Source organism: Castor canadensis, chromosome 14 (assembly GCF_047511655.1).
Source record: "Castor canadensis chromosome 14, mCasCan1.hap1v2, whole genome shotgun sequence".
NCBI lineage: Eukaryota > Metazoa > Chordata > Mammalia > Rodentia > Castoridae > Castor > Castor canadensis.
In genome coordinates, this window is record NC_133399.1 from 41,173,034 (window position 1) to 41,199,330 (window position 26,297).

General features: G+C 50.2%; 1 protein-coding gene across 4 annotated transcripts in view; it reads right to left on the reverse strand.

Moving 5' to 3' along the window:
• Positions 1 to 26,297, reverse strand: part of Rfx2 (regulatory factor X2) — a 78,852-nt gene that overhangs the window by 27,723 nt on the left and 24,832 nt on the right. For 3 of the 4 annotated variants that reach the window (XM_020166526.2, XM_020166525.2, XM_020166524.2), the window contains exons 2-5: positions 6,659 to 6,756; positions 3,868 to 3,957; positions 2,574 to 2,644; positions 242 to 503 (exon numbers count right to left, since the gene is read on the reverse strand). In XM_020166526.2, the coding sequence (XP_020022115.1) occupies positions 242 to 503; positions 2,574 to 2,644; positions 3,868 to 3,957; positions 6,659 to 6,748 (513 nt within the window). In that variant the 5' untranslated portion in view covers positions 6,749 to 6,756. Of the gene's footprint in view, positions 1 to 241; positions 504 to 2,573; positions 2,645 to 3,867; positions 3,958 to 6,658; positions 6,757 to 17,204; positions 17,354 to 26,297 lie in introns of those variants that run through there. The other variant, XM_074054420.1, reaches the window with a different exon arrangement.

Sequence of the window (26,297 nt, forward strand, 5' to 3'; positions counted from 1 at the left end):
AGTTCAATATTCACGAGAGCCCCATGACCTCTTCTTTTTTACCATTGGCAAACTGAGGTTCAAGGAACCCTACACACCTGCCACAGATACCATGGCCTGTCTGTGGCTAGCAGGACTCCAAGCCGGGGCGCCTGGGTGCCCAGTGTCCAGGCCCATGGGCTGCTTCCTACTCACCATCCTGTTGCTGCTTCTGGGAGTCTAGCAGGGTCCACCCTGTGGGCCCCAGGGCCCTTGTACATACCGTGGCTGGCGAGGAGCGGGCAGTGTGAGCCAGAGAGTGTCTCGTGCCGTCCATCCCCCCGTGGATGAGGTAGGCTCCCGCGCTGGACACAATGGGGCTCCCCCCAACATCCATGGTGATGCCCACCATGCTGTGGGAGGGGACTGCTGGAGGGGACGAGGCTGCCACCGTCACCTGGGCGCCTCCCGGGGCCTCGAAGTAAGAAGCCGCGCTGCTGGGGGCGTACATCTGAGGCTCAGGGTTGTAGGCATAGGCCGTCCGTCTGTCAGAAAGAGAGAAGGCACTCTGGGGTCCTGGCCCGTTTAGACACCTCATCCAAGTTTAAAGGAATTGGCAAAGCTCCATGTGGAAGCTGGAGCCCCAGGAGACTGAGCAGCTGGAGCCAGTCGGACACGGTATAGGAAGTTCAAATGCAAGGAACAGTTCAAAGCCGTCCTGTTGGAAAACATTCAGGATCAGACTGACTAATGGAAAATGGCTCAGAGAATTCTGAGTGAATAGGGAGCTACTTAGTGAAGATGGAATTGTGTGACACAGTTCTGTGTCATCGGTCATGGTTCCATGAATCTGTATGTGGGATAAAGCTGCATAGACACACACACACACACACACACACACACACACGAATGCATGTAAAGACCAGTGAAACTGAATAAAGCCTGTCCAGTGGTTACAGTCCTGTCCAAGGTCAGCTTCCTGGCTTAGACATCCTGTTGTCACACAAGATGCCATACCTGGGACAAGCAAGGGGCTCTGTGTACTAATTTTGCAGCCTCCTGTGAGTCTATATTATTTCAAAACACAAATCCTGAAAGGGAAATTGCAGGCTAGGTACGGTGGCTCACTTCTGTAATCCCGTTTACTCAGGTACGGTGGCTCACTTCTGTAATCCCGTTTACTCAGGAGGTGTAGCTGTTTGGGAGGATCGCAGTTCCAATGTGGCTCGAGCAAAAATAAAGTAAGTGAGACTCCCATCTCAACAACAAAAAGCCGGCCTGGTGTTGGGTATCTGTCATCCGAGCTATGAGGGAGCTGTAAATAGAGGATCACGGTCCAGGCCAGCTGGGCAAAAACATGACACCCTCTCTGAAAAATAACCAAAGCAAAAAGGGCTGGCGGAGTGGCTCAAGCGACAGAACGCCTGCTTAGCAAGTACAAGACCCAGAGTGCAAATCCCAGTACTGCCAAGAAAAAAAAAATTCAGACCCAGTGTGGTGACACACGCCTGTAATCCAGCACTTGGGAAGCTAAGGCAGGAGTATCTCAAGTTCAAGGCCAACCTGGGCTACACAGTGAGACCCTGTCTCCAAAAAAACAGAAAAAAATGAAATTGCAAAATTGAAGTAACTTGTAAGCAATGCCAGGCAACACCCGGATTAGGACTGCACACCACACACTGGGACTAAAACGAGGAAATGACACGTGAGCAGGGCCAGTCGTGGTACAGGTGGCTGGTGGTGGCTTTTTCTTATGGGTAAGGACTAGCAATGTGTCCTGAGGGGTGCTGCTCTGACCTCTCGGAGGCATGCACTCCTGTCCCCCAAGGTGACACCTTTCATCTCTAGTACAACGTCAAAACCAGGAAAGTGGCCTTGGTTTGACTTCAGCAGTTTCTCATGCATTCGTTTATATGTGTTTGTTTTGAGTCCTTCAGCGACCGGCTTTGGTCGCTGCGAAGTCACAGCCAGACCCTCACATACAATCCTGCACTCATGATGGAGTTGTCAAAGCCACACCAAAGCCATGTGCCTCAAGTCAAATGAGCTGCATGGGAAGTGTACAGTTAGGGTAGAACATTCTAGAAGTCCTTAGTCAGTTATGGAGGCACACGCCTGTAATCCCAGAGGCTGAGGCGGGAGGAGATAGAATTTGAGGCCAGCCTGAGCTACATAGTGAGACCCTGTATCAGAGAGAGAGATTGTAGAAGTCCTTGAAAGGTGGAAATCCAAGTTTTATCAACAGCCTAAGAAGCTGGAGTGGAAGAAAGCAAGGATAAGAGGGCAAGCAGGGAGAGGCTTCTGGATCCCCAACCTTTAGACTTAGAACCTGGATTAATTAGTTCAGGGTTTTGTGGCTTTGATTTTTTTTTGTGTGCTACTAGGATTTGAACTCAGGGCCTCACGCTTGCTAGGCAAGTGCTCTACCACTTGAACCATTCTGCCAGACTGCTTTTGTGGTTTTTAAAGACAGACTCTTCTAGAAGTGAAAAGCGTAAATCTCCGCATATAATACCGACACCAGCTCCATGGCGGGTAGGGAGGCATTTGTTCAAAGGCGCCCAGGTGGGGAAGGGAGGGCGCGGTGAGCGCTGGGCGTGGCCCGGGACACATACATGGCTCCATTCGTGTAGACGGCGTCTCCCCCTTCCACGTACTGCACCTGTGCTGGGTACACGTGCTGGACCTGAAACAACACGTGGGCGTCACAAACGCTACTTTTCTCTTCATCATTTAAGATGCCTTCTATCGCGCGCCATGTTACGTCCCCTCCCGCGAGGAAAGGCAGCCATGTAAAGATGCTATATTCTGTCCGGTGCGCTGGTTCACGCCTGTAATCCCAGCTACTTGGGAGGTCAGCCTGGGCGGAAAGTGTGAGACCATGTTTGACAAACAAAGCAAAAAGGACTGAAGGTGTGGCCCAAGAGTTAAGAGTGCTTGCCTAGCAAGCATGAGGTCCTGAGTTCAAATTCCAGTTCCACCAAAAAAAAAAGTTGCCATCCTGCAGCCAGCCCCAGCTGCTGACAGAGATGTCTGGATCCCCAGAATTTTGCTGGGTTTCCTGTGAGCTGTAGTTCTTTTCTGTTCTCATGCCCAGGGAACACAAGGTTGACACCCCTAATCTGTGCTCACAGGGGTAGGCTTGGATGGTGACCCGGACCTTGCAGTACTGGAGGGCCTGACCCAAGCAGAGAGGGTGTGGTCTGTCGCTGCTGGTGGTTGGTGCTTGTGCCTCTTCCCAGCAGAAAAGAGGAAGGGGGTGAAGGTCAGAGCCCCGTTGGGAGCAGCAATGAGATGGGTGGGGTGAGGGGACCCAGTGCACCCCACCGGCCTTGTCCCTGCCCTCCATGGAAATGCCAGCTCAGCCCTACATGCCAGCGTTTTGCATGTGGGACTTCAGTCCCTCCTTGCAGAGGGAATCTCTGTGTATGTGCGGTACTGGGATTTGAACTCAGGGCCTCACATTTGCTAGGCAGGAGCTTTACCACTTGAGCCACTCCACCAGCCCCTGCAGAGGGAATCTTAAGGGAGGCTGGGGCCTAGCCAACTTAAGGGTGAGGCTTGAGGGCCCCAGCACTGGGACCCCACCTTCCAGGACTGCTTGGTCTACATTTGCCCAGCCACAGCCCTGGACCACAGGCTCCAGTGTTACAGCTCACTGAGTGGCGTCCCCCAGGGACCAGGTGAGACGTGGAAGTGTCGCCTGGGAAGTCCAAATCACCCACAAAGAGCAGGGGCAGGCCCAGCACCCTGCAGAGTGGGAGAAGCTTCTGGTATCACTTCCGGTCTGAAATGATGTCAGTGGAGAGACCCTTGACAGTTTTGTTTTACAGAATTTCCAGAACTTTCCATGTAACCACAGTAAAGACTGCACTGGCCAGGGCTGGTTGTGGAAGGGGCGGCCCTTACCTGCTGTGGCACCAGCTGAACTCTGGGGAGGGCGATTGGCTGCATGGGGGTTCCTTTGGGCACAGAGCCCACAGCCTGGACCAGCACCCTCTGCAAGGGAAGGGAGGGGACAGTTAGATCCACAGAGGCTGGAACTCAACAGAGTCCATCTATAGCCACCCCTGCCTACCTGGTGCCAAGGTCCCACAGGGAACAGGTGGGACTGACACAAACACACACCACGCTCCAATGGTGGGGACACGGGAAGGTACGCGTGACACACAAACAGCTCACATGTGTCCACGGTGTGACTGTACACACTGAAGGACACGTGTGGGGCACACTGATGCACATACACCTCTGCCCAGTCCCTAGGCTCTGTTTGCATGGAGTCTGTGGTTGGTGACAAAGCAACACTGACCCTCACATAGAAGGCACTGGTGAGTGAGGACGGGGACCCTGGACCAGTAGTTTGCAACCCTGCCTTCACTGGACTCGTCTCTACTCTGTATGCAAGGGAACATGGAGCCCAGAGTGGCTGAGGTGCGTCTGCCATCTCTGGATGCTCAATTCGAGAACCAGGGCTCCACCTGCAGGTCTCTTGCTCCCAACCCACTGCTTTCTGGCTCGGAGGACTGACATGTCTATGAACACGTGAAGGATCAAAAGGGAAGGGACCCAGGGGACAGGAGATGGACAGCAGCTGTGTTTAGAGCTGGGCTGTGTGTCAGACTGAGAGGCTATAGCTTTCCCTGGGAACACTGAGTGTCACTGGTTGTGATTCCTGCCTTACAAACACCATTGGATGTGGACATTTAAAGATGTCACTATAGCATGAGGAAGCCCCTGATAAGGACAGTGGGTGCAGGGTGCATGTCTCACAGAGCTGGCCCTGGGGACTAGGGTTCCTAGGGACTGGTCGTCATAGCTAATAACCAGAGGCACAAACAACACAGGCAGCTCACACACCAACAGATGAATGGCAAGGTCAATCCACACTCTGGAATATTACTCAGCCATGAACAGGAGGAACACTGACCCATGCTATAAGGAGGGACCTTGAGGACATGGTGCTCAGTGAGAGAAGGAGACACACAAGGCACACAATGGAGACACACAGTGTGACGCTATGGATAGGAAACATCCAGAACAGGAGGATCCATAGATGGGAAGTGGACTTGTGGGGGCCAGAGGTTGGGGAAGGGAAGGGATGACTGCTTAGGGGACAGGCGTGCTCCCGGGATCATGTATGATCTGGAACTTGGTAGAGGGGATGATTGCACAAATCTGACTATACTGAAAACCAGTGAATTGTTCTCTTTAAAATGGTTAATTTTATGTTGTGACTTTTAGGTCAATTGAGAAATAAAGACAATTAAGAGTTGAGCTGGGCAAAGCAGTGTGCACCGTTGCCTTAGCTAATTGGAGGCTGAGGAGGCGGATCACTAAAACCCGGAGTTCAAGGCCAACCTTCAAGGGCAATATCACAAGACCTGTGTCAATCAACCAACCAACCAATAAAAGAGAAGGAAGGAGCATTAGGGTTTTATTTGCACACTAATGATGAGTAGCTTCATAGTCGTGTGGCCACTTAAACAGAGAAATCTAGCGAGACTGAACTCAGTGGCAAACAGGCCCCAGACACACAGGCACTGCCAGTGCTTGGGGCCCCCGGGTGGCGGTGGCCCAGCAGGATCTCAGAGAAGAGCGGCCACAATAGAACCCAGGAGGCTGTGGTGACCACGGCAGGGAGGCAGGGTTCAGTGTGCAGAGGAAGGCAGTGTCACCAGGACCAGGCGGCTGAGAGAGGGGTGTGGCCAGGGGCAGCAGAGGCAGCCAGGTAGGGAGGGCTGGCTCTTCTGGCCCCCCCGATGGGCTATCCTGTTTGCAAGAAGTCAAGGCTAAAGATGGCTTCTTCTCATTCGTGCAGACCAGTGCTCCACGGCTGCCTTGTCGCGTTTGCTCAAGTAGCCTCTGTCCTCTGCTGGGCCCCAAATGGTCACTTCATACACTGCGGATGGCCTGTGGCCACAGTGGGCCTGAGCACACTCTGAGCTTCCAGTCTGCTCCACATGGTTTGTGCACGTCCTTCACACACGTTGGCCTTACAGCTTACTTACAGCCATGGTAGGCACCCAGAAGCAGAAGAGAGCCTGAATGTAAAATTAATCTCTCTGCCGATTTTATTTGATTTTATTTATTGACTTTTTGCTTTAGTTATTTTTCAGATAGGATCGCCTGCTTTTTTGCTCAGGCTGGCTTCAGACCAGTGCCTCCCACTGCTGTGATTACAGATGCTCACTGCCATGCCTGGCTTGTTTGTTGAGATGGGGTCTGGTTAACTTTTCCTTGTTTTTGGCTCAGGCAAGCCTCAAACCACAATCTTCCCCATCTTTGCCTCCCAAGTAGCTGGGATTATAGTCATGAACCACCGATTCAGCCATTCTCTCTGCCAGGTTTAAAGAACATATTCACCTTCTAATGCTAGACTTCATTTTCAACCAAATTCTAAGAATTCTAACTTACCTTTTGAACAAAGCCTTTCTAAGTAAAAGTGTCATTTCCAAGAGACAAGCAAACTTCAGCTGAGAGGCAGGAAGGGACTAAGTTGAATTTGGGACAGGAGTGGGTAGTTTCTTACTAATTTGTACTATTGTTTTCTTGGTGGGACCTTTGTAACAGTAGTAAAAGCCACGTGGCGTGGCCGTGTTAGCAGCCCTGGTCTCGGGACTGAGAATCCATCCACAAGTACACAGCTTTCTTTCTCTGCAGATCCACAAAGGGGCCGTATGGCAGGGCAGAGCACTGTTACCTGTGGGGATGCTGGCACAGGCTGGGCAGCTGCCGTGGGACGCAGAGACACGGACGCTGGTGAATCCGATCCACTCTCGGAGTTCTGCATGCTCAGGTCTAGAGATGGAGAGAGAGCAGTGGGCGAGAGCTGAAGCCGGCAGCATAGGGCGAATGGCCACGACCTACGCTCTTCCAAGTCCAAGTGCAGACAGTCTGGTGGTCAGGGTAGTGACAGGCGAAGGGAAGAGGGGAAGGAGCAGAGAGTGCTCTTCCAAATATAGCCCCCTAAACGCTCTATGTCTTTGCACAACATCAAGAATTCCCAATGGGGGGGCTGAGGGAATGGCTCAAGTGGTAGAGCTTGTGGCCCTGAGTTCAAATCCCAGTACCGCCAAAAGTACTGACTGGCTTTTTCTCCATCCCCACTAACCAGGCTGAGCTATTTTCAAGGGTCAGGCAATTGTTCATTCACCTTCCACGCAAATCAAAAGCTCTTGAGGGATGCTCGCCACGGGGAGCTACGGTGCCCCATACTGCAGCTGATGAAGTCCTGAGGCTGGGTTGTCCCCTGAGCACCAGTGGCGTGGGGGCTGTTACCGCCATGTTAAGGGGAAGTGTGCCTGGCTGCTACACTCCCCCAAGTCATGACAATCAGGAATGTCCCCAGACACTGCCCAATGTCACCTAGGAGGCAGAATCACTCCCAGTAGAGAACTGCTAGCCTAGGGACTAAATAGTGATCCAGAGACAGACCAATGAAGGGCACATTTTACCATGGGCTGGGCAGAAGTGCTCACGAATGTTGGCAGTAAGTAAAAACCACCCTCTGTTTGTAGAAACCCATGCCCACATGAAGTGTAAAAGTGTATCTTTCTGCTGTCACATGTACACATCTTTCAAACAGGGAGTTTTAAAATCCTATATAAAAAAGCCAGTGTGGTTGTGCATTCCTGTAATCCCAGTTCCCCGGGAGACAGAGGTGGGAGAATCTTGAGTTCAAGGACGGCCTAGGCAATGTTAGCCAGACTCTATCTCAAAAAAAAAAAGCAAACAAAAGGTCTGGAGTGTGACCCCAGTCTCAGCACCAGAAGAGGAGACAAAAATACTGGGGACTTAACCCAGTGTCTCCAGCCTGTGCTCTTGCCACTTGAGCCACATCCCAGCCCTAAAAGTCAAACTTTTAAATAAACCGGCGCTACACTGAGCACGTGAGAAGCCGTTAAAATATCCACACTTAAGGGGGAGGTGTCTTGTGGACCGCATGCCTGCCACCTGTACTGGTCCTAGCTCAGAGGTGTCACCCGCAGGGTGGGGTCTCCCGCACTCCACACACACATCGCAGCGCCCACCACACGGTCAGAGCACAGCAGATGAGAGCTAGAATTTGAGTCTGTTTGTCATCAACCCTTCCCACCTCCAACCAGGAGTGAAAATTTAAAAATATTTTTAAAAGCCTGCTTTTCCAATGAAGTGAAGCCGCTGATGGCATAAAGGTGTTTGCTTAAGGAGATCAGAACGGCGCGTGTTCGGATGGATGCCAGGGCGCTGGTTGAACCCCAGCCCTGACTCCCGTTCACCCCCACCGCCTTTGGTGTCACCAAGAGCGGAGGGGGGCGGGGCCTGGCGCGCCTGCGGCTTTTTCTGCTCCGAGCGCTTACCGGTCCCCGCCGCTAGATGGCGCCCGAGCCACGCCGCCGCCGGCTGGGCCGGTGCCTGACACTTGGCTTCCTTCAAGTCAAAACGTGGGTGGTGTGGGAAGGGCCTGGAGGAGATCATTTGACTAGGGCTCTTCACGAGGAGAATGGAGGAAGCTGGCTCAGTGGAGACCAGGTTCTTGTGCCCGAGATGGAAACGAGCGGGCTCCACAGTCCAAGTTTTTTTTTTTTTTTTGAGGGGGGGGGTACTGGGATTTGAACTCAGGGCCTACACCTTCAGCCACTCTACCATCCCTCTTTTGTGATGGTCTTTTTCAAGATAGGATCTCACGAACTATCTGCCTAGGCTGGCTTTGAACCGTGATCCTCCTGATCTCTGTCTCCTGAGTAGCTGGGATTACAGACGTGAGCCACTGGTGCTGGCTCTAAGTCTTATTTCATTGAGGGAGCCTGAGACAGTGTTGGGGACAGATGGAGAGACTCGCTCTGCCAGCATGCCCCTTCTAGACTATGAGTCACCCCACATCATAGGAATATTGGTGGTGAGTGTTCCCTGTTTACCATGTACTCTACAGGTTGTGGGGAGTCTCTGGATTTTGCTTGGCACACACCCCAGTGCACATGAGTGGGTGGCAGAAGGTAGCAGCCTGATGGCCCTAAAGTGTCAGGGGACAGAGTTCAGGGTGCTGGGGACTGGACTGTTTGGAAGACAGAGCCACGGAGGGGCGCACCTCTACATCTGCCTACAAGAGCCACTCAGGTCGTTGGCTAACTGCCTAACCCACCCAGGTCGGGGGTTGTACCAGGGCTCTCAGGGAAGAGTCGCAGCTCAAAGATGAAAAACAGAATGAAGGTTTGAGCCCACTGCCAGGGACAGTGTTTGAATCCTCAGATTCTTCAATGTATCGTTCATGATGACCAGGACCCAGTAAAAATGAGGAACTACGAGAAGAAACAGCAAGAACGTAGTAACCCCTGCTAAAGAAAGGGCTGGTGGAGTGGCTCAAGGTGAAGGCCCTGAGTTCAAACCCCAGTACTGCCCAAATAAAAAAGGATGGATCACTGAATAGCTGATCTGGGGAGCAGATGAGGAGCACTTAAAGGTACTGAGAGAATGTTCAAGAACTTAAAGGAAGCTATATATCCCATAAATGAACAAATAGGAATCTCAACAAGAGACAGAAGTTATGAAAAAAACAAACACATTCTGAATAGCAAATCTCTGCACATTTCAGAAGAGTGCACCATACAGGGCACTTATGTGCTTTGATTACAATGGGAATAAGACACCAAAACAAGATAGTTAGAAAAATGCCGTAAGAGTTGGAAAATTTAAAACATACTATTAAAATTAGCCAGGTGTGGTGGCTCACGTCTGTAATCCCAGCTACACGGGAGGTGTAGGTAGGAGGATTTCCGTCTGAGGACAGACAGCCTGGCACAAATCATGAGAACCTACCTACCTAAAAAATATTTAAAGCAAACAGGATTGGGGGGATGCTCAAGTGGTAGAGCGCCTGCCTGGCAAGTGCAGGGCCCTGAATTCAAACCCCAGTACTGCCAGAAAATACATAGCCGGGTGCCAGTGGCTCATGCCTAGCTACTTGGGAGGCAAGATCAGGAGGACTGTGGTTGGAAGCCAGCCCAGGCAAACAGTTCGCCAGACCCTATCTGAAAAAAAAAAAACCCAACATAAAACAGGGCTGGTGGAGTAGCAAGTGGTAGTGTGCCTGCCTAGCAAGTGTGAGGTCCTGAGTTCAAACCCCAGTGCTGCCAAAAAGTAAATAAATAACAAATTACCTGTAGGTCAGAGAATAAGCCAAAAGGGAAAGTAGAAAATTTTTGACTTGAAAGACTATGAAAACAGCACAAACTGAAAATTTTGGGGTGCAGCTAAAATAGTAGTGAGAGGGAAAAGGATAGCTTCCTAGTAGTCATTTACATTTTTGACCTTAAGAAGCTATAAAGACAGCAAATTAAACTTAGTTACATGGAAAAAAGAGAAAATAACAAAGGCCCAAATTAATGATAAAGTCTTCACAAACCAGGGAGACCATGAACGCACACGCATCAGGACAGAAATGCCCCATCAAGCAGGAGAGATGTGGTGAAAGGAAGCCTGGGTTCCCAAGGGAAAGGCGCCCTCGGAAGGTTGCGTGCCGCATAATGCCAGCTAGAGGACATTCTGCAAAGGCACCGCTGATGGTAGCAGGAGGGAGGGATGTGTCAGGCAGGGAGGTTTCAGGGCAGTGAAGCTACTCTGTGTGACAGTAGACTGGTAGACACATGCCACTGTACATTTCTGCAAACCCACAGATGCGTGTCCCCAACAGTGAGCCTTAATGTGAACTGGGGACACTGGGTAACAAGGATGCGTCAATGCCTATTCCATGGATTGTAGCAAAGGTACCCTTCTGGAGAGGGATTTTTTTTTTTTTTTTTTTTTTTTTTGCTTGCTAGGCAGGCACTCTACCACTTGAGCCACTCCACCAGCCCTGTTTTTTGTTTTGTTTTGTTTTGAGTTTTTTCAAGACTGGGTCTCACAGAACTATTTGCCCAGGGCTGGCTTCGAACCATGATCCTCCTCATCTCTGTCTCCTGAGTAGCTAGGATTACAGCGTGAGCCACCGGCACCCTCTTAGTGTGGGATTTTGATAGTGAGAGAGGTGACACTTTTGTGGAGATGGGGGGGTATATGGGAATACATTCCTCTATGAAGCTAAAACTGCCCTAAAAAAATTGACAACCCCCAGAAAGACTGATAGAAAAAGAAAAATTAAGAAACCCAACAAATTCTCAATATTAGGAATAAAATGAGATGTTCAGGTCCTTTAGAAATCAAAACAACACTAAGAATCCTCCATAAACAACTTCAGATCAAATGAACATCTTTTATGAAACTACTGACACAAGATGAAATAGAAACTGTGAGTGTCACTCCTACAAAGAAAACTTTAGGCACGCAGTTTCACTACTGAATATCAAGTACTGAAAAAAAATTGATATACAGATTCCATCAGAAAACAGAAAATGAAATAACTGCAATTCACTGCACAAAGTCAGAAACAAAAGTCTTTTACACAAGTGTACTGGATCAGTATCTATATACTGAGTGGGAAAAATGAACTGGTTTCAAGTTAGATCACAGACTTATACAGAAAGCCCTTTACAAAACTTCTAAGAGGGAAAAAATAGGGTGTTGAACAAAGTTTTTTTTAAAACAAGATACAGAAGGTAATAAACATTACGGAAAAACTTGGTAAGTACCATTTCATCAAAATTTAAAACCTCTGCTAGTTAAGACTTCATTAAGATCAAGGCCAGGTAAGCCACTGTGTGGGAGAAAATATTTGCAAAACATGTACCTGATAAAGAACTTCAATCCATAACACGGAAAGTGCCTACAATTCAGTAATAAGGAAACAAATAACCTAACAGGAAACACGGGCAAAAGATGTGAATAGGCATTTCCCAGACAAAGATACACAGATGCCCAAAGCACACGAAGTCAGGTTCCACCTCCTTAGTCACTAGGGAAATGTGAATTCAGGCCACAAAGATGCACCACCGCGCACCCTTTGGGCAGGCTGAAATAAGCAAGTGTGACAACATGGAGCCACAGGACAACTCCTTGCTGCGGGATGTGAAATGATACAACCCTACTGGACAAAGGTTTGACCGCTTTCTCAACAGGTTATCCTACCCGGCAATCTCCAGTTCCTCTCCTAAGTTTTTAGCCAAGACACACGAAAACATATCCACAAACAAATCAACAAACTACACGTGCATGCTTCCAGTCAAAAGGTAGAAAACAAATCCAAATGGTCCTTATTCATCAGGAGCAAGGTAAAAAACTATAGACTGGGATGATTTACTTGTTTTGTTTTGGTTTTGGTAGGACTGGGGTTTGAACTCAGGGCTTCCACACTTGCAAAACAGGCACTCTACTGCTTGAGCCACACCCCTAGTCCATTTTGCTCTGATTGTTTCGGAGACGGGGTCGCAAGAACTACTTGCTTGGGCTGGCCTTGGACTGTGAGCCTCCTGATCTCAGCCTCCCAAGTAGCTAGGATTATAGGCATGAGCCATCTTGCCCAGTTTCAACTGTGATCATGTAAAGATACACTGTTAATCCTGAAGTCGGCTACTACTAAAAATAGAAAAGGGGGGGGTGCATCACTAAAAGGTAATAGAACATGCCTGGAACATTGCTCATTGATAGAAAGGAATGAACACCAGGTGTTCACAACACATACCTAATAAATCTCCAATCTTTCTGCTGGCTGAAAGCAGCTGGAGCCAAGAGAACAGGATGGAATGGAAAAAACTGAGCTTGAAAAAATCACAGTGGTGGACTGACTTTGTGGGGAGGCAGGTGCATTCCCATAATAGCAGACTATAGGTTATAAGGAGTACTCATTTCTCAAAATCAACCAGCTAAGTGGGGCGCTGGAGGCTCACACCTGTAATCCTAGCTACTCAGGAGGCAGAGATCAGGAGGAGCACAGTTTGAAGCCAACCTCAAGCAAATAGCTCGCAAGACCCTATCTGGAAAACACCCATAGCAAAAAAGGGCTGGTGGAGTGGCTCAAGGTGTAGGCCCTGAGTTCAAGCCCCAGTACCACCCAAAAAAAGGCATGGTGCTGATAACATGGAGAGTGCTGGCTATATGGGGTTCGTTGTACCATGTGTTGACTTTGTCCAGGTACAGTATTTCTGCAATAAAAACTGAAACTCACACAAACGCCCGCACATAGCTGTCAGCTCAACCGGCACAAGCTGGTTCCCCGCTCTGTGGACACCTCCTGCTGTCCAGTGTAACCACACTGTATACGTCACCCACCCCTCAGTCACTTTATAGCTGTCTCGGTTATGAGACTGACTGTCGACTGCCACAGAGTTGGTGTTCAAATGACCCTTAACTTTACTTAATAGTGGCTCCACGACATAGGAGTGGTGATGCTGGCAATTCAGACATGACAAAGAGAACTGTGAAGTGCTTTCTTTAGGTGAAAAGGTGATTGTTTTTTTTTTTTTGCAGTACTGGGGTTTGAACTCAGGGCCTACACCTTGAGCCACTCTACCAGCTCTTTTTTGTGAAGGGTTTTTCGAGATAGGGTCTCTGGAACTATTTGCGTGGGCTGCTTCCAATTGCGATCCTCCTGACCTCTGCCTCCTGAGTAGCTGGGATTACAGACATGAGCCACCAGTGCCCAGCAAGGCGATAGTTCTTGACTTAAAAAGGAAATAAAAAAGTCCTCTGCTGAGGTTGTTAACGTCTGTCGAGTGAGTTATTGTTAATTTCTTTTTGTACCTAATCTCTACATTAAGCTTTATCACACGTCTGTAGGAAATCACAGCGTGCATGTAGGATTCGGTCCCATTTGTGCTTTCAGGCATGCACCAGGGGTCTTGGAGTGAGGGGCTGTGCTTCAGTTCTCCAACTAGACTTGGCCTGGGAATCATATGGCTTGCTGTCACATTCCTTTGTCCCTTCTCCTATTTTTCTTCCTCCGTGGGGACCTGAGTGTTAGAAAAGAGGACGAAGAGAAGAAAAAGCGACCAAGACCTCTACAGATCAGACCACGCTTTATTTCACAACAGTGAGGGGCAATGTTTGTCTGGCTGCCTTTGCCCTCATCCCCTCGGATGGGGTTCCAGGAGTCTCAGAACAATCAACAAAAAAGCAGAGGGGATATGGATACGACCTGCCACCCGCCTGGCGGGTCCTGGCCTGGAGGCTTGGCCAGAAGTCCCCTGATGGCTCAGCACCAGGCCCAGAGTGTTGTTCGTAAACCGAGCACGTTTGAGTTGCCATCTTGTCCAGGCAGAATCGGCATGCAGCTCCCCCTCCTGGGCTGCACAAGTCTTTGGAATGTGAAAAACTTGTATTTGACCTTGAACCTGAGCAAACGTTCAAGTGAACAAAACACACTTGCTTGACCTTTCGGAGACTCTGGTGAGTTAAACTCGGCAGTGGGGACGTCTGCAGTGGTGCCGAGCGTATGTGAGGGGACACAGGAGAGAGGCAGCTCAGAGCAGCCCCGGATTAGGACAGCGATGAATGAATGTACCAGGGCACAAAGGGAAGAGCCCTGTGTTTACAGGAAAATACTCCCGTCACCTAGCAACCAGTAATGTCAGGACAGGAAGTGCAGAAGTGCCGGGAGCGACTTCTGGGCCCTGTTCCTAGCCCTCGCTGACTCACTGGGACCTGAAGCAATCTCTTTTCTATTCCTGCCCCTCCGCCCGCCACATGGAGCTGTCACCTGTCCTCTGCAGGCCCAATTGATAATTGGACCACATTTTGTTCGGGCAGGGGAAATTAGGGCAGAGCAAGTGGAGTGGTTCCCGTTATTTTCACCCTCATGACTAGGTAACTTCTGTTCTGGGGAGACTTGACCTCAGTTTGTCCTGGTGCTCACTTGGTAGCATCTAGATGGCACCAGAGGTCTGTGGCCCCAAGAACCCAATCAATTCCTTTCCTTTCAACAAGAGGGGACGTCCCCAACTTGAAGGAGCACCTGCTGGTTCAAAGCCTCAGTTCTACCACAGCTGAATTTATCTTCCTGGTGTCCCTATGGTGGTCCTTCCTGCACCTGAGACTCTGTGTAGGCTGTCCAACCTGTCTCCCTGCTTACGAGTAGATGCCTTGACCTTCCTGGAGGCAGAACAACGTCCTTTCTCACAATGTCAGAGTCACTCCCAGGGTGACCCGGGTTCAGTTCCCAGTGCCCTGGGGGCACAAATACAACGACATTCAGGACTTAGGTCATTTTCTGGTAGGACACGCTGGGCCCTGCTGAGTGCTGAGAAATGTCCCTGTCCTCCACCCACTCCATGCCAGGAGCAGCCCAGCTGTCAGAACCACAGCTGTCCCCAGACATTGCCCAGTGTCTCCTAAGAGGCACCCACTATTCTAAATGGACGTGTGGGGTCTGAGAAGGGGGTGGACAAATGCAGCCTGAGTAAACCAAACTTGTAGATGGGAGCAAGAAGGGTGATAGGACCCTGCTGCAGGACACAGCACTGTCTCAACAGAGCCACAGGAGTGTGGAATCAGAGAGAAGCTTTGACAGGCTGCCTGCTATTCTCCAGGGACAACCTTCCCGACCCCAAGGGCACTTCACCTGACATAGCCAGGTGCCAGGTGTTCACTCCTGGGTCCCTTTATGGCTTTTGTTGTTGGTGACGATGGACTTTCAGGGATTGGAACTGGCTCCAGATATCTTCAGAACTCAAATTCCTTCTCTTTTGGTAAGAATTGGGCTCTGTTCTGTTTTCTTCTGAGGAGCCAAACTTTCCCTCCTTGTCAGCAGCCACAGGACAAGAGAGCCGGAAAGCGGACCCTTCTCCAGTACTGGGGCTGGACCAGGCCAGCATCTCCTCTCAAAGCCAGGGACCCATGTCATAACAGGGAAACAGCTGATGGCTTCCCTCTTAAAGAGATGGGATTTGACTATTAATATCAAAATTGCCCAAACTAAGGAGCGCTGCCTTGCCTCTGACGGGTCTGATTTCGGCTGCATTGACAATGTGAAAAATTGGGGGGACACTTCAAGGAAACAGCCCCTGAACCTTCCCGGGCATCCTCACCCAGCAAGCGCTCTTTTGGCAGGTGTTTCAGTTCCATCACTTGCTAATCATAATTTAAACACCACAGGACTTGATTTCAGGGAAACAGAAATTCTCCCTGGGTTGGGGTGGCCTCAAGTTCCCCACATCAGGGTGAATGGAAACTGGAGGTGGTACCAGAGGACAAGCTGCAGGCTCTCTTCCTCAGTCAGTGTGAGGGAGAAGTGGCACACACACACGTAACACAAACCTGCACACACACACACCCCAACACAGGGGCACACATGTACACGCATACACAGAAAACACACATACAAGTTCACATGCACACACATTCACACATACAAACGCAAGATATACGCACAAACACAAGGCACTCAGACACCTGCACACAAACACATGCGTGCACACACGTGCACACACATGCACACACACGTACACCACCTGACACACTAACAGAAGAAAAATGGTCCAAACACCCCAAGAACTCTTGTCCTGGTGTCACTGCAGATGGTTTTGTGCTGAGCTGTGATGTGGACCCCTTCCCACATGGGAAGGGTACAGTTCTCCAAGCACAGAGGCGCAAAGGAGTGGGAGCCATGCTTTCATCCTTAACACATACATATGAGAAAACCCCAAATGTGCTCTCTGTAGTGACTTTCCCCTCTGGAGAGTCCCTCCTGCATGCGCCTCACCCACTGATCCCCCACACTGGCCTCTGGCTCTCTGACACCTCCAGGCTACAAAGGGAGCTGAGCGGCAACAGAGACCAGCAAAAGCCTAAAACAGTTACCAAAAAAGGCTGCCCATTCTCCTTCTAAAAGGTTCTAGAGCCATCTGTCTCCCCCAAGAGGACCATCAACCAAGCCTGTAAACTGCCTCCTTCAGGGTTCTGTTCTTTCAGCTCACAGACAAGTTCTCTGTCCTTCATCTGTCACCATGCTTGAGGCTTCTGGCTTCCAGTCTGCAGTCTTGGAAGGGGATCTGGGCTTCTCCACATCCCTTTCTTGCTCTCTGGGTGATTCTCACATCTGCCCAGTGTCTCACTGCCCACCCACCGTGGGTTTCCATGGGCATTTCCGTGCTTATCTGACCTTGACCTCTGCACATTTGGAAATCTGCACATTACTGCCACCTGGTCCCGTCCTCCCTCTGGTGACACCTTCTTAGTTCCCTGCACTGGTCCCCAATCCCCTTGGCTTGGTGACCTCATCACACATGACTCCCAAAACCACTCAAATGATCCAAACAGGTCTCAGGTGCCCCGTAGACCTCTCTACCCCAGCACCCCTCAGTTGCACCAACAAATCCCAAGGGAACCTGGTCCCCACTAACCTTGCCACTTCTCCAAGGGCCTGCATGTTGGAGTCCCAGCGTCTCCCTGGCCTCCCTGGGCCTCCACCACGGTAGCCGGTGAGTCAGCCCTGCTGTCCCCACCTGATACAGTCACAGCATATCCCCCTTTTCCATTCTCACAGCTATTTTAGGGAGTGCCCGCCTCCTCCTTACACCTGGGACAGCCACCTCTGCCTCCACATTGGCCTCCTGCATCCAGCCTCGGCCTCCTGCCAGCCAATTTTCCTTCACCGCGGGATGAGTCAGAAGGTAACAATGTCTTGTCACTCCCCCGGCTCAAAAAACAAACCGAAGGCGACCAGCCATGGATTCCCACGGCTTACAGAGAGCCCTGCATTGGAAACCACAGGCCACTGGATGTCTCATGGCGCGGGCGAGGGCCTGAGACACTTAGGTTTCAGGAGCATGTCTGAACCTTGCAATGGCCGAGCACCCTCACGGGATGGCCGAGGCCCGCCCTTCACACCCTTCATGCTGGAGGATGGCTGGGGCCACTCTGAATGACCAAGGCTCTACCACCTGAAGATGGTGCATTTGGAGCCATCAAAAGACACGGAGCAACCCCTGGCCTCCATCTTGTTGATGCCAATAGCATCCCCCAATGATGACCATCACAAATGTCCCCAAACACTGGTGTGGCCCTCTGGGGGACAGAAACACTCCCACTGAGAACCGCAGCTCACATCTTCCTACACACAGCCTTCCTAAATTCATCAAAGCTGTTCTCCCTGCTCCTTGCCTCTCCCTCTTTCTCTTCTCACAGACTGTCCCCACGGGTGGCTTCTTGACTGGCCCCCGTGGAAAGCCTTAAGACCCAGCCTTAGTAGTACCTGCAGCTCCCACCCAGCGCACTCATGCAGGCACAGGCCTCCCTAACATATCACCCACAAATATTTCAGATACACTTTGCTCCGGGCTGAGCGCCTGCTCTGGTCACTTCTCCCTGCTGACCCCAGCCTCCATCCTCAGGCCCTTAAGGGACCGGACCCCGCCCCAGGTCACACTGTGTGTTCTGCCTCCTGCTCCTCCCAGTTTCTCGGTCCCTCTGGCTCGCTCCCTGCACACTGCCCAGAAGCAGGGGAGCAAATGGCAGCCACCAGCCAAGGAGAAGGTGGGAATCCTGGGGTATGAGGCCCTCGAGCTCCTGGGCAGCCTTCTTGGCTTGCTGAGGACTGACTTCACTGTCCCCAACTGTTTTGAAAATCATGCAAAATCAGGGGTGGAGAAGGAGCAAGCAGAAGTGATGAACGACAGGCCAGGCTTCTTCCAGGTGCTGAGACTGGTAATTTGTCCCTGGGTGGCCGTGCCTACCTGGTGACAGGGTCTCATCTGGCCTAGGTGACACTTCTTGCCCCTTACAGCTACTCCCAGAGCCATCCCCATGGGTGATGGGTAGCAAGCTATGCCTCCATATGCTCGGGGTGGGGGGTAGGCTGCCTGTCTGGGTGCTACATTTTTTATTTTCAAACATCTCACATGGCCCCGGCCTCCCCTCTGGTCATCACTTTACTCTGAGATTGAAACAGGGGAGAATCAGGGTAGCCCTATTCAAGGATTTCCCACCTAAGGCCAGAGCACTGAAGAGTCCCTTAGACATCACCTAAACAGCTCTGCTACCCAGAAGAGGAACACCCTGACAAAGATGCTAAGTTGTTCACCCAGGCTGGTTGTGAAGTGTAATGCAGGTGCAAGTATTTCCATGGGAAGTTTTTAAAAGGTCAATTCAAAGAAAAAGATTACAGCTAGGCACAGTTACAGGCTCATGCCTATAATACCAGCTACTCCGGAGGTAGAAACTGGGAGGATGGAGATTCAAGGTGAGCTTGGGAAAAAAGTTAGTAAGACCCCATTCTCAATCAACAAGCTGAGCACGGTGGCACGTCTGTCATCCCAGCTACACAGGGAAGGTAGGCAGAAGGACTATGGGCCCCCGGTATAAATTCGAGACCGTATCTCGAATAAGCAAAAAAGGCTAGGGGTGTGGTTTAAGAGGGGTGTGGTTTAAGAGGGGTGTGGTTTAAGAGTCATTCCTCAAGAATGACTTGCTTAACCTTGGGACTGGGTGTAAAATAATTTTGTGGAAGGCAGAAGCACTTCCTGTGGAAGGATTTATGGTTTCTTAAGATCATCATGACCTTGTGTAACTCCTCCTCCTGCGAGGGGCACAGGTGAATTCAGGTTTCCATCAACCTTTGGGGCAGCTGCATGGAACCCAGGGCTAATTCATTTGGATTCCGGCAACGCTTGTTGCCGTTAGATGTCGCTTGTCGAATCCAATAGGGCTGCTGGCTATCCAGCTTGTTTTTTTTTTTTTTTAATTGAACAATCTTGCTTTCATTTGTTATGTAACAGAAATGACATTCCATGATAAGATCAGTGGCGAAAGAAGAGTTGGGAAGCTTGCTGAGATGCTTTAAGGTACTAGCTGCATCGTAGCTCTGCTATGAAGGGGCAGGGGACAGCTGTCAGTTATTCAGCTAAAGTCTCCTTTCAGAGAAAAGTCCCAGTGCTAAAGTGGGTCTCACCATGGGCACTGTTTTGGAGCAGGGCTGCTGTGATGGTTACAGGTGACACTTGAGGAGAAGGCGGAAGGGTAAAGTCCCACCAAGCCTGCAGTCACAGCTAACAGCTCTCAATTTATAGCCCTAATCGTGGGGTGGGGGGAGGGGCTGGGAAGAGGGAAAGAAATGTGTCACCAGCCTGAATGATGGTTCAGGGGCGTGTTTACCTAAGCAACCCTTGTCAACAATCGCTGGCTCTGGCCACCGGAGGGTGGGAGGGAGACTGCTGAGATCGCAATCCAACCTGTGGCTGCAAAGTGGCCACTGAGGCACCTGTTAGTGGGGACACATGCCTTTCCCTAATAAGCACCCTATTCATGGCCCTCTGAGGTCACATCAGGACCCAACTGCTGAAAAGGAAGAGGCAGCATTTGGAACCACAAGGTTCTGCCTCAGCGTCCCTCACCAGCCAACCCTAAATGTGACCATCGTCACACTCGAGCCAACTGGGCTGCAGGTCTCCTTTCCTGGTATTTTGGAACTGAAAGGATGACAATGTCGGGCTGGAAAGCATCAAGACACTGCGGATTCATTAGTGATAGACAGTAGTGAGTTGACCATATAATGACTTTATAAACACAAGGAATTAGATCAAAAAAGCAATTCCACTTAAAGATGAAAATAAGTCCCCCGCTGGGAGCAGTGTTGGGCAGGGTCAATGCCCGGCCAGAAGTTGTTTTCGACAGCTCCTCCGCTTCTGCCGAGTGAGATGTCAACATAGCATTAAGTCTCATCTCAGCAGACCCCAGTGGACTCCTGTGTACCTGCTGAGGCCAGTCAAATTCAAACAGAATTCAATCAGAGAAAAATCTATGCAGATGTTCTGTTAAAACCTGAGTTCGCAATCCTGGCGCTGTTTGCCGGCCCTCATTGTTTGCTAAGTAACAACGGTTGCCAGGGGCAACGCAGTCCACTCCCGTTTCCAAGCGCCTGTTGCTGGGCAACGGGGAGAATACTTCCCAAACCAAACAATGTCATCCCCAGAGCAACCCCCTCTATCTCACATTAACCAGATCTAAAAAAAAAAACCCTCCCAAATATGTAATCTATTATTTTCAGGAGCCCAAAGAGAAAGGCAAATAATCTCTTCTCTATAGTAACCAAGGGGAAAACAGCTTACCATATTTGTTCTGAAATAACAACACCCAAGAAGGACCAACTCTCACTGCAGTAGGAGGGCGGGAGGAGAAAGTGCCTTTTTCTCCAAAAGAAAGAACGTATTTCTCATCAAACAAACAAAGTGGGACAGTTCACAGTGCACAAGTGTTTTCTAGGCAAACTGAAAGAAATTGGGGATTAAGCTATTTGAAAAAAAAAAAAAGTAGCATCAGAGCAGGAGATGCTTTTTACAACATCTTGTACGTACGGGAGCGGCTTGTGGACCACTGACTCAGGACTGGGCATTTCCTGACTGGAAGGCTCAGAGTCCGTGGTCACCGCACCCCTCTGCCTGCCCTATTCACAGACAGGAAACTGCTAAGAGCAAGCCAGGTCACATTAGGTGTCCTGTGATGGCAGGATGCACAAGGCCCAAGCCCCGGAAAGGGACAGCGGGTACGTCCCCAGCCAAGGATCATAAGCTATTGCCAGGATGGGCAGCACGTGGCTCAGCCACAGAAGCGCACAATGCTAACAGACGTGGCCGTGACCACGCACCCCCGTCAGCTCTCAGAGCAGGCTTGGTCTCTGAGACAGGGTTGCTGTGAGGCAAGTTTGCTTCTTGATACCATCACAGAGTCCTTCTAAAACAAACAGGAGAGCATGGACATGTTTCCGGGAAGAAGGAAGGTGGGTTCTTTGCTGCTACGATTTCAACCTGAGGAACGCTCAGCCAGATTCCTGGGCTGTCCAGCACAGTGAAACGGTCACTGCAGAGGTGACAGCGTCCATCTGCAGCCACGGCCAATGGGGTCCTTGCTCAGACCCTGCTCAGGGGACATGGATTCTATCTGGTCTTTCATCCAGTGGGAGCTTTCAGTGTGTGGCTGGGAAGACCCCAAACTTCATATCCCAAAGGATGAACGACATGGGGATCCTAGCTGCATCATTCAGGCCTGTCAGTCAAAACCTACGAGTCCCTGACATGGGCCAGGGATTACCCAGCAATCAAACCAGACAAAATTCCCTGCCTTCAAGGAGTTTGTATCTAGAATGTGTTTGCCGGGGGACTGCAGACAGAAAACCAAACAAGTGATAAAAATGCACAGTATGTCTGTCAGACGGGGATAACCTCCAAGGGGAAAAGTCAGGCAGACACAGGGAGTCCTGGGATAGGGAAAGGCTGCTGCCTCCATGCAGGTTCACTGGAGTAAGGAGCCATTCATCTGTCCCGGAAAAAGTTTGGTGGAGGGAACAGGCAGTGCGAAGGCCCTGGGGCAGGACCATGTGTGGCTTGTAAATAAATAGAACCCAGGGAATCCAAAGAAGGGGAAAGGGACAGAGCCCCCCCCACACAGTCATCCCACACAGGCTCTGGCTTTTGCTTGGGGTAAAATGGAAGTGTCCAGGGGGGAGAGTTTGAACCAGGGAGGACAAGATCTGACTTGTGTTTTAACTTGGCCCCTTGGGCAGCCAGGCTGAGAAAAGCTGAAAAAAGGAGACGTGGAATCAGAGAGAGGAATAAAGAGGATAATGTATTGGCATGACCTGGTGGCCTGGCCTGGCAGAGGTTGAGAGGTGCGTCAGACTCTGGATAAGCACAGAAGATGGGTGTGCTGGCGGTTTGGTGTGGGGAGTCTGGCCATAGAAGGATTAGGTGAGTAGGACCCCTGGGAACAAGGTTGAATACACCTGTTTTTCTTGCCAGGTCAATGTCCAAACACACAACTAGAAATAGGAAAAGGTCCTAAAATCCCATAGAGAAATGCGTATTTCTTGCTAATTCATAATTGAACTATGCAAGGTTATTAAGAATTTTATTCCGACAAAGGAGCAAGGCCAGAAATCATGTTGGGATTTTTCAGAAGCAGAGCTCTGCTCTGGACAGGAGCCCTTGTTGTCATTGCACAGGAAAGAACCTGTCACTGCTTCTATCTATCTATCTATCTATCTATCTATCTATCTATCTAACTATCTATCTATCATCTACTTAATTTCGCAGTTCCGAGGTTTAAACTCAGGGCCTTATGCTTGTTAGGCAGGCGCTCTACCACTCAAGCCACCCTCCAGCCCCTTTTGCTTTGTTCTCCAAATAGGATTTCATGCTTTTACCCATTTCTGCCTCCCAAGTAGCTGGGATTCCAGGCATGAAGTACCTTGGCTGGCTATTTGTTTTTATTTTTGCAGTGCTGGGGATGGAGCCGAGAGCCTCATGCATGCTAGACATATGCTCTAACACAGAGCTACACTGTCAGCCTTGTGGTCATCAATCTCCAAGGAACAGAGGTATCTTGACCAGCCCAGTACAGAAAATCAAAAGTCAAAGATCCCTTCAGGTCAGGTGCTGGTGACTCATACCTGTAATCCTAGTTACTCAGGAGGCAGAGATCAGGAGGATCACAGTTCAAAGCCAGCCTGAGCAAAGAGTTCACAATGAGGCCCCATCTTGAAAAAAATCCATCCAAAAAAGGGCTGGCTCAAGGTGTAGGCCCTGAGTTCAAGCCCCAGTACCACAAAAAAAAAAAAAAAAAAAGAAACAAGAAAAAAATTCCTAGGTGCTCATTCATTCTAAAAAGGTACAGCAAAAGTGATGGTTTCAGGCAGCCCAAAGGGAAGCCTGCTGGGAAATGCTTTTTAAGATGGGAGAAGGACCTTGAACCTTTCAAATGGACTAAGTGACTCTCCATTCCAGCAGGGTTTGAGGTCAGCTGTCATTTCTCTAGCCAACATGGGGCTGGGTGGGACCCCAGGCAGAGGAGAAAACCAGAGTGTAACTCACGATGTCCATGTCAAGCAGGGGTTTGTCCCCTTCTGTTGTCATGTTCCCATTCCCAGCCCTGTATTAAGTCAGCTCTCAAAACAGAGCAAAAGATAATTTTGGAAAAAATGGAATAAAATATTCTAACTCTGCTGAGAAGATAAAAACAAAGAATTTTCTGAACCAGAACTTCTGCCACCTCCTGGAGCCTACCCCTCCTCCAGTTCACAGGATGGACTGGGACAGGTCACACCACCACCTTTCGAACCTGTATGACCCAGTGTTCTTTTTAGCATGACTTTTTAAAAGATAAATGAAAGAGTTCCATCCAAATGCAATTTGAAACTATTGAACTAAGGACAGAAGGAAGATGGTGTGGCCAGCCCTCCAGTGCTATCTATAGATGGTAAGGTTAGATTGAAGCTGGGTGTGATGGTGCTTACCTAATCCCAGCTCCTGGGGAGGCTGAGGCAGGAGGACTTTCAGCACAAGGTCCGCCTGGCTACACAGCAAGACCCTGTATCAAAATAAAACTTAAAAAAGGGCTAGGGGTGAGGCTCAGTGGTGAGTGCTTGCCTAGCATGGGTGAGGTCCTGGGTCCCATCCCCAGCATCCCACCAAAATAGATGACATTGGATAGCTAATCTCAGTATGGACCAAATGCTGCCCACCACTGTCAGCTGGTGTAGATGAGTGGGGGGATGGGAAGGTGACAACTTCAAGGAGCACAAGCAAATGACAACTGTGACTTTTGTCCTTACACATGAGTGGCTGTGAACAACCACAGGACAACTTGGCAACCTCTAGGCAGACCTGCCCCAAACAGAAGCTCGGTTCTGGGGTGACTGAGGATCTGGGCAGGCTGGGCTCCATCTACTAACGTCCCTTTCCATCCTGGTCAAGGTCACCTTGGAAAGATGAAACTGAATGAGGCACAGCCCCATGACGGACTGCTGAGATTGTCGCTGTGGAATGACATGAGACAGAGTTCATGGACATGGTCCCTTCTCCAGCCTCTCTTCTCATTCTCTCATCCCAAACTAGCAACGGAGAGCACACTGGGACCCTCTTCTGCCTGGCACACATGTGCACTGTGGCTGTCTCCCCACAGCCGGTGTCCTGGGGTGGGTACCCAAAACAACTCTCTCAGAGCCTGTAGCACTCAGTCCTCGTTCATTCATTCGACAAACACATGCCATGTGCCAGTACTTCCTCAAATGCCAAGGACACAGCAGGGAACAAAAGACTGTCCCTGACCTACGAGACTGACACTCCAGGGGCAGAAATACTAAGGACATAGGATGCCGGGAGATGACAAACTCTCTGCAGAAAAAACAAGACTCCAAACATCAGAAGAGGACAGCACTGTGGGGAAGGGGGTGGGGAGGGTAGGAAGGTGGCATGGTACAGAGATGGGATAGAGGTCATGTGTGCACGGAGGAAACTACCATCTAGGCACAGGAAGGCTCTGCCACATGTGGGGTCACACAGGGTCACATGAGGAGGACAACCATTCAAGGGCACTTTGAACTGAATGTTGAAATCCCCACTCCTGTGTGAGGCCTTATGAGGTGGGGCCTCTGGCAGGGATTACATCCTTCTGTAAAGAGGCCTCTCTGCCTCTTTCTACCATGTCAGGACACAGTGAGAAAGCAGCCATCTGCAACCCAGAAGAGGGTCCTCACCAGAACCCCACCCTGCTGGCACCCCAACCTAAGGGGCCCACCTCCAGAGCGGTGGGAGATCAGTTCCTGTCATTGAAGCTACCAGGCCATGGTTCTTTGTTATAGCAGCCCAGATGGAAGGCGCCGGGGGCAGGGCAGTGAAAAAAGGGCCCCGTGGGATGTCTGGCTTCCACTGGAAGATGTGGCTCAGGGCCCCCATCTGACCAGGGGTACTGCGTGTAGGCAAATGCTGAGGCTGGATGACTCAGAGGACAAGGAATCTGGTGGCAAAAGGGCTGGAGTGTGGGAGACAATCTGAAGTCATAGGCAAGGACATTTTGCTGAGGGATTCGAGGGAAAGTGAGAGGAGGGGAGCCAAGGTGGAGCTGAGGCTGGAATCTGAGCAACCTTGAGCAAATTTGAGACCCTACCTGAAAAATAACTAAAGCACAAAGAGTTGGTGGGGTGGATCAAGTGGTAGAGCGCCTGCCTAGCAAATGTGAGGCCCTGAGTTCAAACCCCAGTACCACCAAAAAAATAAAAAAGATAAATATCTGAAACGCTGAATGCACTTCTGCTCTTTGCCACTTGCGATTTCACAAACAAATCATCTTGGTAACGTTTGCAGGGAGTGCCTTCTGCACGTGCTCTGCTCGTTCCAGGGCATAGCTGTAGAGTCCGTCATCTTAACCAAACAACTTCATCCCCAGCTCTCATCCAGCATTAAGCCAAAAGTAGCAGCTCTCTTTCCAGTGGACGATGTTATGATGCTGTTCCCCTTTTTCTTCCTTATGGAGACCTCTGGGCATGTATGACAGTCCTGCCTCTTAAATCACTTGGCAAATGTGACTGATACAGACAGTGTTCACTGCCATCTTTCTTGGGGGAGGGGTCAAGAGAGGCAGGCAGAGATTGAGAGAGAGAGAGAGAAATAGAGAGAGAGAGAGAGAGAGAGAGAGAGAGAGCCAGCAAGTGCCTTAAAGTCACTTTG